The sequence below is a fragment of the Bubalus bubalis genome, chromosome 1 (genome assembly GCF_019923935.1).
Source record: "Bubalus bubalis isolate 160015118507 breed Murrah chromosome 1, NDDB_SH_1, whole genome shotgun sequence".
Taxonomy (NCBI): Eukaryota; Metazoa; Chordata; class Mammalia; order Artiodactyla; family Bovidae; genus Bubalus; species Bubalus bubalis.
The window spans coordinates 26,252,261-26,265,292 of NC_059157.1; the positions used below are offsets into that span (position 1 = coordinate 26,252,261).

The window sequence follows — 13,032 nt, forward strand, 5'->3', positions numbered from 1 at the left end:
TGGAGAAGACAGTGGCAACCCACTCCAGTACTCTTGCCTGGGAAATCCCATGGAGAGAGGAGCCTGGTAGGCTGCAGTCCACGGGGTCGCTAAGAGTCGGACACGACTGAGTGACTTCACTTCCACTTTTCACTTTTATGTATTGGAGAAGGAAATGGCAACCCACTCCAGTATTCTTGCCTGGAGAATCCTGTGGACAGAGGAGCCTGGTGGGCTGCTGTCCATGGGGTCGCACAGAGTTGGACATGACAGAAGCGACAGCATGCATGCATGCATTGGAGAAGGAAATGGCAACCCACTCCAGTAGTCTTGCCTGGAGAATCCCAGGAACGGAGGAGCCTGGTTGGCTGCCGTCTATGGGGCCGCACAGAGTCGGACACGACTGAAGTGACTTAGCAGCAGCAAAAGTGACCCCCCCAAAATTAAAATGACTGAACTTAACCTCTAGTTATTTTGGTGTCCCACCCCAGCTCCCACAAGGTTTTGAAGATATGGTTTCAAACCAGCTGAGCTTCCCTGGTGGCTCAGAGGTAAATAATGTGCCTGCCAGTGCAGGCGACAGAGGTTTGATCCCTGGATCGGGAAGATCCTCTGGAGAAGGAAATGGTAACCCACTCCAGTATTCTTGCCTGGAGAATTCCATAGACAGAGGAGCCTGGCGGGCTACAGTCCAAGGAGTCGCAAAAGAGTTGGACGCGACTTAGCCACTAAACAGCAACAACATAGTGATCTTCCTGTAAAATGTTAAGCAAAAGGTGTCCCAATTCAACAGAAGAGTAAAGTAGCTGATTATTTTTAAAACTAGTAGCATTGGAGAAGAAAAGGTGAGTGGGGGAAAATAGATATCCTTTAGAACTTAATGTTCCTTTCTTCTGAAGTCTTTGAATAGCAACAAGCAGAACTTGAGTTGACAATTACTATAGCATAGTATCTGCTAGCTTTTTTCCTTAAGGCCTTATGTTTGCTTTTAAAAGCTGTTATTCTGTTTTTAGGTTTCTTTGAGTAATGACCTTATAAATGAATACGATTTTCTCTTGAACTTCTTTTTTGGAGTTTATTTTAATTTGCTTCTTTTGAATCTTTTGATTCTTAGGGCCATCCTAGGGTAGTTCTGTCAGTACTCTGTTCATAAAGTGATTTCAGTTTCTTAAAACTCTTAAGTCCCACTGACTGTCTTTATCCTTTCTCTGCTATGCAGACCTTCTTGTCTTCCCCACCTACCTTCATTCCCTCCTTAACATGTTTGAAAATGTAGTATTCTGTTACAAAATTAGGGAAGAAAGTTGGCGTCTTAACCGAGGTTCCAAGCTTAAAGCAACCTTGTGAGTTGCAGCTTAATAGGAAATAATTGATATTCTTGAGTTGCCTACAAGGGCAGAGTCTATTTCTTGAAATATTTTATAGACATGATATCATTGCATAATTTTTTTAAAAAGCCTTCCCAGAATGCTTTCATTGTTTTCCCACACTCATCTTCCCCCCACATACTTAATCTCACTTCTTAGAGAATTCATAAGCTTTTCAAAATGCCATCTACCCATTTATTGCTATTTTTTTTTTTATCATTTCTGATTATTTCACGTGGGCTAGATATGTCTCCCAAGCCAGATTATGCTTCTTCAGAGATAGTTCTAAGTACATAAGACATAATCTAAGGATGTAATTTGGGTAAGAAACTGTAATATTAAATTGTTTAGTAAATTCTTTAAAGTTAATCTAATTTTGAGGATGAGAAAATGATGAATTAGATGGAGATAGTGCATTCTTGCGGAGAAGGCAATGGCACCCCACTCCAGTACTCTTGCCTAGAAAATCCCATGGATGGAGGAGCCTGGTAGGCTGCAGTCCATGGGGTCGCTAAGAGTCAGGCACGACTGAGCGACTTTACTTTAACTTTTCAATTTCATGCATTGGAGAAGGAAATGGAAACCCACTCCAGTGTTCTTGCCTGGAGAATCCCAGGGACGGAGGAGCCTGGTGGGCTGCCGTCTCTGGGGTCGCACAGAGTTGGACATGACTGAAGCGACTTAGCAGCAGCAGCATCAGTGCATTCTTGATGGTTTTTTCCCTGGGTGAATTTTTGTCTTAATATGTATGATGTTTCTTTTTTTAGTTGTTTCCATTGATGCTTTGTTGGAGTATTTGATTGATGTCAATCTGGAGATATTTCTCTTGAGTCTTTCCAGTTGAAATCTGTACCTAATTGGATCTGGTTTATATTTTACCAATGACTTTGATGAAATTGCTTCCCTTGTGGCTCAGCTGGTGAAGAATCCACATACAATGCGGGAGACCTGGGTTTGATACCTGGATTTGAGACTTGGGTTGGGAAGATCCCCTGGAGAAGGCAAAGGCTACCCACTCCAGTATTCTGGCCTGGAGAATTCCATGGACTGTATAGATCATGGTGTTGCAGAGTCGGACCTGACTGAGTGACTTTCACTTTACGATGAAATTAATTTGGATCAAATCTGAGATGACTCGCTATCTCAGATTCATAGTTTTCTCTCACCTTTCAAATTATTTTACGAGATGTAAACAGTCTTAAATCGAGCCAGAACTAAGAAGATGACTTTTTATAAGAATGAGTGTAATGTTAACAGAGTAACTCCACTTGTGTTGGATGGGAGAGAAATGAGTAAATTGTTGTTGATTTGAAAATGGGTTCAGTTTATTAGGAATTCTCCAGGAAATAGTAGCTTAACCAAGATGTGTTATTTCTCTTCCATGTTCATGATAGAGCACTGACCTGGCTTCTCTGATACATTCATCAAAAATTCTGATTGCAGTCTTCTACTTATTATTTGATCTTCATTTCTTTGAGTTCTTAATTCTGAGCCATGTACTTACCTTTATTGCTTGCCAAGTTACACGGTTACTCACATTACTGATGAGTTCTGCTTGGGGAGATAAAGAAAAGAAGTTTTTGCAAAGTATTGGTAAGGGATGTCACCCAGAAGGAAACTTCTCTAGAGCCATTTGTGTTCTCCTTAATTTCTCCTGGAATTACATGTACATAGGGAATACAGATCAGTGTATTTTTATTTTCAAAATAAATCATTGAACTTCTTTATCCTCCTTGTTAACTTCAGTCAGGGCCAAGGGAGGACATTCATTTAAAGTCTATAAATAACCCCCCTAAAAATTTGATACCAATGCAAATTTAAAATTGACTGTTTCTAAGCTGATAGAAATACTTTATGTAAATATTAGGTAAAATCATTAAACTTTTAAGATATAAAAATTTTAAAAGGCAAATCAAAGATGAAAAATACCATTATGGTATAATTTCATGCATAATTTGACTTAAAATTTTATTGTTTCCAAGTTGCACCTAAATTTGTCTCTTTGATTAATTGACCATAGTGTTTCTGGTTGAGTTACATTTGAATAGGTTGAAGATTAATATTTAAAATTTTATAGTTCTTTATAATTGACACCTATTCAGTCTGTTCCTCTTTTAGGCAAAATGCTGTCTTTAGGGGGAATTTCAAAGTAATTTGTGTTCTTAGACTTACCTAAAGGAGCATCTTTTAAAAGAAAAAAACATTTTTCTTTATTGTATGCTTATATAAAGTGGTACAAGTAAATTAAAGCCTTTCACATCAGATAATCAAAAATGCATTTTAAAAATTAAATAAAAATTAAAAAATTTTTCATCTGTTGGTTTTGTTGGGTTTAAACATCCCTTCTAGGAATGAGGCAGAACATTTTTTTGGTCTGGGCTTTTTCAGGGCTACTTTTGGGGCATTAACCTGGTATAATATGCTTCTCACTTTCTATAAGACCTGGATCTCTCATTCCTGTATGTGTGTACGTGCACGTGTGCGTGTGTCTGTGTTTCTGTGTGTAGCTCCTTTTGCCTTCTTGACCCTTTTATCTTTCTTTTTGTAAGCCTCTTCCTTTATTTTCCTTTTGTTAATTCTTCTTCATGCTAAGTCTTTGCATATGGTCTTTTACCTTGAAATTACTTAATGACCTAATTCTTAACACGACAGGCTGTCTCTTTGTCATCATTTTCTTTTTTTTCCCTTTCAAGTCTGTATCTAGTATTGTATATTTAATACAAATTTATTATTTATGTTTGTATTTTACCATTGATAGTTGACACATGAGCATAGATTTTAATAGATATAAGTGTTGTTGGTCTTATTTTTCAGGCCAGAGATCCTCAGCAGGAGCCTATGGAAGAGATAGAAAATTTGAAGAAACAACATGATTTATTAAAAAGGATGTTACAGCAGCAGGAGCAGCTGAGAGCTCTACAAGGACGACAAGCTGCTCTGCTTGCCCTGCAGCATAAAGCTGAGCAGGCTATAGCTGTGATGGATGATTCTGGTATGCTACTGTCTTAGGATGTTGTTTTTATAAGTAACGCCCAGTAAGCAATGATACAATTGCAAGGTGGTTGCTGGTGGTTTTTTAATCAGATCTAGGATTGTTGCCTAGTTTAAAAACCTACATGTAAGGCTTACTCTGTCCTGTGCTTTTCTCTGTTTATACAGAAAAGGTTGCGGAGACAACTCCTGGCCATCATACTGTACCAGGCAGACAGCCGGCTCATTCACCTTTGCATCAGAGAGTACCCATAAGAGGTAAAGGGACAGGCTGTCATTCTGTTTTTGTACTTCAGATTGATAGGGCTCTTGTTGCTTTTATTTTTGCCTTTTGTACTTATTCAGCTAGGATTGCTATACTTTGCTTGCCTGCCAAGGAAGGGTTAAAACTTTTAAGTGAGGCAGCTTCACTATTGTGTCAGTAAGGTACCCAGTTGTATGCACTAGTTCCTTTGGACTAAATTTGTATCCTATCCAGTCTCCCTGAGACTCAGAAAGGTTCTTTCATTTCTTCCTTCTTCCCTCAAAGCCATGTATCACTTGAAATAGTATTGAGTTCTTTGGTATTGAATCTAACCTTACAATTCTTCTCATTACCTTCAAACCTAAGTGTTTAATTTCTCAGTAAGTCAAAAACAAATTGTTACTTTTTAGAACTAAGTAAAACTAGGGTCTAATTTGTAGTAGTGTGTCATCCCAATCTAATAATAATTTATCTCCTGTGGGCTCTCCATTTTAGCTTCTTACTGTGATTACCCTATTGTTATTCAGTTTATCATGCTGTCTACACTGAGCCCATTGGCTCAACCTTCTGATCACTGTTATTTGTAATTTAATTTTCCATTTTCATAGGAAATTTTTATGACTTGTAAGTTAACTTACTCTTTTATAGTAATTATATATAGTATAGCATATATCATATATATATTTGTATGTATATGGTATAGTATATAATTATAATTATGCAACTCTTCATCCCTATTTTTTCCTTGTAGTAAGCAGGTAATTTTTTTTTTTTACTGTATTCTTATGAATCTGGGACCAAGAGGAGAATGGACAGGAATTTAAATTTGAATTTATTTTATGTACTAGTTCAAAAAGAATTTTAGGTTAATGATTGAAGACAGTTTTCCTCTTGTACTGACAAGATTTTACAGGAGAATACTGATGAAAAAACAAACTTACAGTATTTAATCTTCTGGTCTATAAGAGAGGCAACATGATTTTCATGGGAAAGAGTTTCCCTTTCATCAGTTAACTAGCTTGTGTGTTATCCTAGAATCTAATTTATTTTTTTCAAATAGTTTGGACTAGATACGTGGGATATTATCCTGCCCTGAAATTCTAATTTCTCATTGAGAAAGCTAATATTGTCCTTCAAAACAGAAATAGTTTATAGTGTCTCTTAGAGCTGGAAAGATAAGCATGGTTGAGTGAGTAGTAGAGCAGTAACTTTTATCAAAATTGTCATCAGAATACTGCCTTGGGAATACAGCCTGACAATAAAAACTGGTCTTTTAGTATAGCTTGTATCACAAGCAAGTGCTTCAATAAATTACCTGTTCTATTGTAGAAGTGAGCAAACTGGCCTGAAATAAAGTTTCATGGAACATAGCCATGTTCATCTGTTTATGATTATATATAGTAGCTTTTGCCATGCAAAGGCAGAATTGGGTAGTTGAGACAAGTAATGTATTTCCACAAAGCCTAGCATATTTACTATCTGAATCTTTAAGGAAAGTTTGCTGACCCCTGTATAGAGCATTGATTTTGTTGGATGAAGTGGGGATTGAGGCTGGTGAGAATCAGCTGGGCTTTTTCAGACACACCACTTTCCCTGCCACTTTTCCAGCCCAATTTGGTAGACCTGCTTGCACCCCGACTCTATTGAGTCCCTATTATTTTCCCCCTTTTTAAAAAAAATTTATTTTTAATTGAAGGATAAATGCTTTACAGCATTGGTTTGATTTCTGCCATGCATCAACATGAATTAGCTATAGGTGTACATATGTCCCCTCCCTTGAGAACCTTCCTCCCACCTCCCACTCTTTCCCACCCCTCTAGGTTGTTACAGAGCCCCAGTTGGAGTTCCCTGAGGCATCCAACAAATTTCCGTTGGCTGCCTGTCTGACATATGGTGGTGTATGTATTTCCATGGTACTCGCTCCATTCATCTTGCCCTCTCCTTCCTTCCCCTCCCCTCCTGCCCTTGTGCATAAGTCTGTTTTCTGTGTCTGTCTCCATTGTTGCCCTGCAAATAGGTTCATCAGTAGCATCTTTCTAGATTCCATGTATATGTGTTAATATATGACATTTGTTTTTCTCTTTCTGACTTACTTCACTCTATATAATAGGCTCTAGGTTCATCCACCTCATTGGAACTATGTTGAGTCCTTTTGCTTAATTGAGATGTAGCAGTTTCCCTCTTGACTGTTGGGACAGAAAGAGTTGAACCACAATAATAGAGTTTTATGAATTTTCCTTTATTTCAGGTTAGATGGAAACATAAAATGATTGGTTGGCAGATAAATCTAAGAGTTAACTAGTTTCAACTTACATTAAGTGACATTTTAAAATCCTCACCCCTACCCCTCAATTTAGGCTTCCCTAGTTGCTTAGATGGTGAGGAATCTGCCTGCAATGCAGGAGACGTGGGTTTGACCCCTGGGTCAGGAAGATTGCCTTGGAGAAGGAAATGGCAGCCCACTCTACTATTCTTGCTTGGGAAATCCCATGAACAGAGGATCCTGGCGTGGTACAGTCCATGGAGTCACAAAGAGTCAGACATGACTGAGTGACTAAGCACGCCCTCTTCCAATTTATTTTTAGCTTCTCAGAAGTAAAAGTGTTGTCTTCATTTATTTGCTTTAATGAATAGTTAACTTTCTTTCTAATTGTAACAGAAACTACAGGTAGCCTATCTGGAGTCAGTATCACCTCTGAACTAAACGAAGAATTGAATGATTTAATTCAGCATTTTCATAATCAGCTTCGTGATTCTCAGGTATCGGTGATTCTGTATGCTGTGATTCTCATGGCAGCACTTTGTTATTTTGGTGTACTGGATTTAAAATCACATTAACAAAATCAGTGCTTCTCAGACTTTACCAAGCATAATGATGTCACACAGCTTGATTGTTAGAAATTGTAGATTTCTGGTCAGTGGGAACCTCCACTTCCAAAATGTTTTGATTCACACATTTGAGATGGGCATCCTGCCATGCAATTCCACTGCTGGACATGTTGGGACAATACTTTGGGAAACACTAAATTAGAGGAAATACCTCCTTTAAACGTAGTGATGAGTGAAACTTCCCCTTCCTGTGCTTCCAGATGACACATTCTTATTTCACCTTAAAGATTGTATAGTCACAACTGTTAAGTTATTGTGAATCTGTGTTTTTGCAGTGTTTAACTAACAAGAAAGTCCTAAGGTTTAATTTCAGAGTTAATAAGTTTGATGACCTTTGTAAATAATGATATAAATGAAAAATTTCAATCTGTGGACTTTGAATAATAAAGGATGAATTAATCTCTCTCCACTGGAAATGAGTATGGTTGACAATGCATTATCTCCTGTCTGCTGACCAAGTTAAAATGACCCAACTACTTTGGAGAGTTTCAACTACTTTGGAGAGTTATTTAGCAGTATCGAGTACATTTTTTTTCAGAGAAGGCAGTGGCAACCCACTCCAGTACTCTTGCCTGGAAAATCCCATGGACGGAAGAGCCTGGTAGGCTGCAGTCCATGGGGTCGCTAAGAATTGGACACGACTGAGCGACTTCACTTTCACTTTTCACTTTCATGTATTGGAGGAGGACATGGCAACCCACTCCAGTGTTCTTGCCTTGAGAATCCCAGGGATGGGGGAGCCTGGTGGGCTGTTGTCTATGGGGTCGCACAGAGTCGGACATGACTGAAGCGACTTAGCAGCAGCAGCAACAGTACATTTTCTTTAGTGACCCTGCAGTGGCCCACCTTGGAGAATCTCTCAGATATTCAAAAGGAGATACATACAGGAATGTTCATGGCAGTATTGTATTAATAGCAAAGCAGAAACAATCTAAATGTCCATGAACAGGAAAATGGGTTAATAAATTATGATGTATACACAGAATGAAATCCCATAACCAGTTATAGTAAACAAACCAAAGCTAATGAATGAAAATGAAAGTTTAAGAAGGATACCACTTAGCTTATCTTTTAAAATGTGTAATGAGTGTATATTTTTTATGGATACATGGATAGGTATTACAAAATAAAAACATGTATGAGAATGGTAGATGTCAAATTCCAGATTGTGGTTATCTCTTGAGAGAGTAATTGGTTGAGGTTTTGTACCTATAAAGCTTTAGCTTTAATATTATATTCATAATATTTCTCTAAAAGAATTGACGTGAATGTGGCAAAATATTGAGTTAGCCAAAAGGTTTGTTGGGGTTTTTCCCATAACATCTTAATATTAAATATTGAAATTGGACTAAAGTCAGTGGTGGTTATTCATATATGATTCCCTAATCCTTTGTGGATTTATGTTTCATAAATGTTTCATTAATTTTTTTAATAGGAAAGAAGTGTTAGGAAAAACCGATAGGTTAAGAAGTGTATGATGGTGATTCTAAAAAGATGGCAAGAGAGAGGATGAGATTTTTGAAGGTTTATTCTGTATAAAATGTGGCATTTCTAGAACTTAATTTAGGTCAGGTAATAACATCCAATAAATCCCCACTGTGTTGTTGTTTGTGTCTATAAAACAGTATATATCACAGTATATATAGTGGCACATCAGAAAACTGTATGTAATTGAGGTAAAGGAAAGACATATGCTTACCCAGCAGCACAATACAGATGTTTATCTCTTTTTATAAAGCATATTTACGCATCTTTAAAATGAGAATGCAACCTTGAATTGCCTTTATTTTTCTTCTCTTTTTTTTTTAATAAGCCTCCAGCTGTTCCAGACAATAGAAGACAAGCAGAAAGTCTTTCATTAACTAGGGAGATTTCTCAGAGCAGAAATCCTTCAGTTTCAGAGCATTTACCTGATGAGAAAGTCCAACTTTTTAGCAAGATGAGAGTGTTACAAGAAAAGAAACAAAAAATGGACAAACTTCTTGGAGAACTTCATACACTTCGAGATCAGCATTTGAACAATTCATCATGTAAGTAAATCTGGCTCAGTAGTCTTAAGTATAGGACGCATAAGTATATATGTCAGCATGTAGTAATTACTTTGTAAATATTTGATGAATGAATGAATGCATAGTTACTCAAAATTAAGATTTTTGTGGTGAAATAGCACTTGCATGTGAAACATTTTTGAGTAATAAAGCAATGTAATGTAGAGCCAAATAGATGGTAGATATGTTCTGTAAAATTCAGAAAAAAAGATGAATTTGGGCTTGAAAAATTGGTAGCATTTTAGAAAGGGAAAAGTATCAAAGCACTTAGATACTTGGACATAGTAATGCTGCACTTTTTAGCATATCCAAAATTTTTCCTTAAAGAAAAACTAAACCAGATTAGTACTTTTATTTTAAAATTGTAAAACAGATTTAGGAAGTATTTATACAAAAAAAATCAAGATATGAAAAACTTAGCCCAGAAAGTTCTAAACACCTCATTTTTTGAAATAGAGAAATAGTCATCTCAGGCAGGAATAGAAAAGGCATACAGTCAACCTCGTTATACTAGTTAAATAATTATACAACCATCTGTTAGTATCCATGGGGGACTGGTGCCAGTACTCCCACCCACACAACAAAATGTGAGGGTGCTTAAGTCCCTTATCTAAATGGCATAGAATTTACATATAATCTAAGCACCTCGTCCAGTCCATTTGAAATCATCTCTGGGTTACTTACAATACATAATACAGTGTCAATGCTGTGTAGACAGTTAACCAGCATGCTGCAGATCCACGTGTTTTTTTTTTTTCCTGAATATTTTCTGTCTGCTTTTTGTTAAATCTGCAGATCTCTTGGATATGGAGGGCTGATTGTACTAGTTATTTATATTGCTTTATAACTAGTTAGTTATATAAGAAAACCAATGGTCATCTCAGTTATACTGTAGAAACTGTCTTTTCTGACCTCATGTTTTATTTGCCTTTGTCTAATTGAGATCTAGTTACTTGTCCTCATTTAACCTCATCCTTCTCCAAGTCTGGTCACTACCTCTTCCTCAAACAGTTGATAGTAGGAGCTATAGCGTTGGAAATTGAAATTGACAGGATCAACGCCACTGGTCATTATTCTCTAGCATTTCAGCTGCTGTCTTATTAAAGAAAAAATGAGAGATAGAAAACATCATCTCTGGACCTCTGTTCGTTGTTCTTCAACCTAATTCTCTGCCACCCTCGAAGAAGTGTACTATTTCTGCCCTGAAATATACTTTCTTTCCCCTGACTTCAGCTACTCCCCCCCTCCTCCAGAGTATAATCTAATCCCAATGCTTATTCTTCCTAAACTGATGATCATAACCAAGAAAAATGTCTTAAGTTTTTTGTAAGTTGTACTCAGAGCCTTGTGGTTAGCTTTATACATATAAAGGAAGGAGCACGCTGTCTACTGAGACTAAAAAATCATACTTTTCTCTGGGAAAAAGCGTGAAAGCAGCAGCAAAAGGTAAAACAGTCAAGGAATAGAAAGAAAAGACTATTGGAAACCAGCTATAGTAGATGGTAATGTGAGCAACAAATGATGGTTGTCATTGTGAGAAAGATAAATGATTATAGCTTAGAGTGGTAGGAGAGAAGCACGAAGGTTCTTAGCCTTCATTCATTGCGCTTGAAAGCATAAAATATCTTTGATCTGTGTGGACAGAAGAGTAATTAAAATGTAGTTCAAGAACTGCAGAGGATTAGCCATCAACAAATTAGAAAATTTTATTGCATTTCATGGTGTAATGTACCACAGTCACTTTAACAATTTTGCTTTATCTTTTGGAACAAGAAGAGTTCTGTCTTGGAGACCAGATAGAATCCCTCTGGAGTGGAACATTCTCAGGGACCTGATCAGCTAGGGCTGCCCCATAAATTTGTAGCTCGTGGGCTGTACATCATACACAGTGGCTGTGTTTAACTTAACCTAGAACCAAATTGATCACAGAAGCACTCTCGTTAATTTTTCAAGGTAGAATATCATAGTTCTTGTTGATTTCCATCTTGTCTTCCTGCTCTTCTTTCCCTTCTGTTTTAACTCTGGTTGGTTGAGGGACTTCTTAATAAATAAGTAGCCTGGATGTTATATGCTTAAGTTTCACATTTTAAAGCTGCAGAATTTAAGATGTTAATGACTTTTAGTTTTCATTTTTCTCTATCCAGGCAAACTGTGAATGAGTTGTTTGATGCTATATTTATGTATGTTACCTGGCTTTTTTTTTTTTTTTTTTTTTTTGGTAGTTGTGCCTTCTTCAGCCTCTCCACAAAGGAGTGTGGATCAGAGAAGTACAACCACAGCTCCTTCTGCTCCTGTAGTCTTAACACCAGTGGTCAATGGAGAATCCAATAACCTCACGCCATCTGTTCCTTATCCTGCTGCTTCTCTAGTTTCTCAGAATCAGAATGAAAATGAAGGCCACCTAAATCCAACTGAAAAACTCCAGTAAATCATTTATATGCACATTGTTTACATAGATTATAATTGAATCATAGGGTCAAATTTAGGGTTTTTTGTTGTTGAAAATTCTGGAAAAACTGAATTTAATATGATAAACATTCTTAAGTGACATAGTGGAAGAGTAAGTGTGTATGTATTGTACATGCATTTTTGAGTTATCCCAGAGAAATGTAATTTCTGTGAGCTAATGTATTCCTGGGGTATTCCCAGGTGGCACAGTGGTAGAGAATCTACCTGCCAGTGCAGGAGATGCAAGAGATGTGGGTTTGATCCCTGGGTTGGGAAGATCTCCTGAAAGAGGGCATGGCAACCTGCTCCAGTATTCTTGCCTGGAAAATTCCATGGACAGAGGAGCCTGGTGGGCTATATAGTCCATAGTGTCACTAAGAGTCAGACCAGACTGAGTGAATGAGCACAGCAGTACATAATATATTCCCATTTTACAAGTAAATGCAGTTAAAAGATCTGTGTATTTTAGCCCAGACTGTAGAGTCAGATAGCTTTGAAGTTGTATTTCACAAGGCTGTGTGACTGTGGACAAATAGCACCCTCACTAAGCCTCTTTCTCTTCATCTGGCATAATATATTTGATGATAAAGGTGTTTTAAGTATTAAAAACTATTGGCATTATTCCTGGAATTCAGTAAAAACAACCTAATTATTATTTTTTGTAAAATGTGACATACTTTATAGAGCTCTATATATTGTAGACAAATTGAGAATCTTCAGTAAATGCTCAGTAATCCCTATATATTGGATTTGCCTAAGAGGTACTATTTAAATGAAATATTTAGTACTTCACATTCTTGATACTTATTAAGAAACCTAGGAATATCTTTGACATTAAGATTTAAGCTGTTAACATTTGTACCTGTTTAAAGTGAGCACTTTAAGGAGAATTTTCTTACATTTTTGTCTGTAACATTTGGATATTAAGGTGATGAGATTTTGAATAACTTGTACTTGAAATTAAATTCATTGCAGTCTTGTACCCTGGGTATTTGACTGAGTTTAACATTTGTATGTGCTGGCTGCTACTGTATGGAAATACTGTATGCTTTATTTTACTAAAATG

At 36.9% G+C, this 13,032-nt stretch overlaps 1 protein-coding gene across 25 annotated transcripts in view; it reads left to right on the top strand.

Moving 5' to 3' along the window:
- The window catches only part of PCM1 (pericentriolar material 1), an 88,602-nt gene that overhangs the window by 18,725 nt on the left and 56,845 nt on the right, over positions 1 to 13,032 (top strand). For all 25 annotated transcript variants that reach the window (XM_025279405.3, XM_025279460.3, XM_025279423.3 and 22 more), the window contains 5 exons: positions 4,161 to 4,338; positions 4,506 to 4,595; positions 7,241 to 7,341; positions 9,284 to 9,500; positions 11,741 to 11,942. In XM_025279405.3, the coding sequence (XP_025135190.3) occupies positions 4,161 to 4,338; positions 4,506 to 4,595; positions 7,241 to 7,341; positions 9,284 to 9,500; positions 11,741 to 11,942 (788 nt within the window). The remainder of the gene's footprint in view (positions 1 to 4,160; positions 4,339 to 4,505; positions 4,596 to 7,240; positions 7,342 to 9,283; positions 9,501 to 11,740; positions 11,943 to 13,032) is intronic.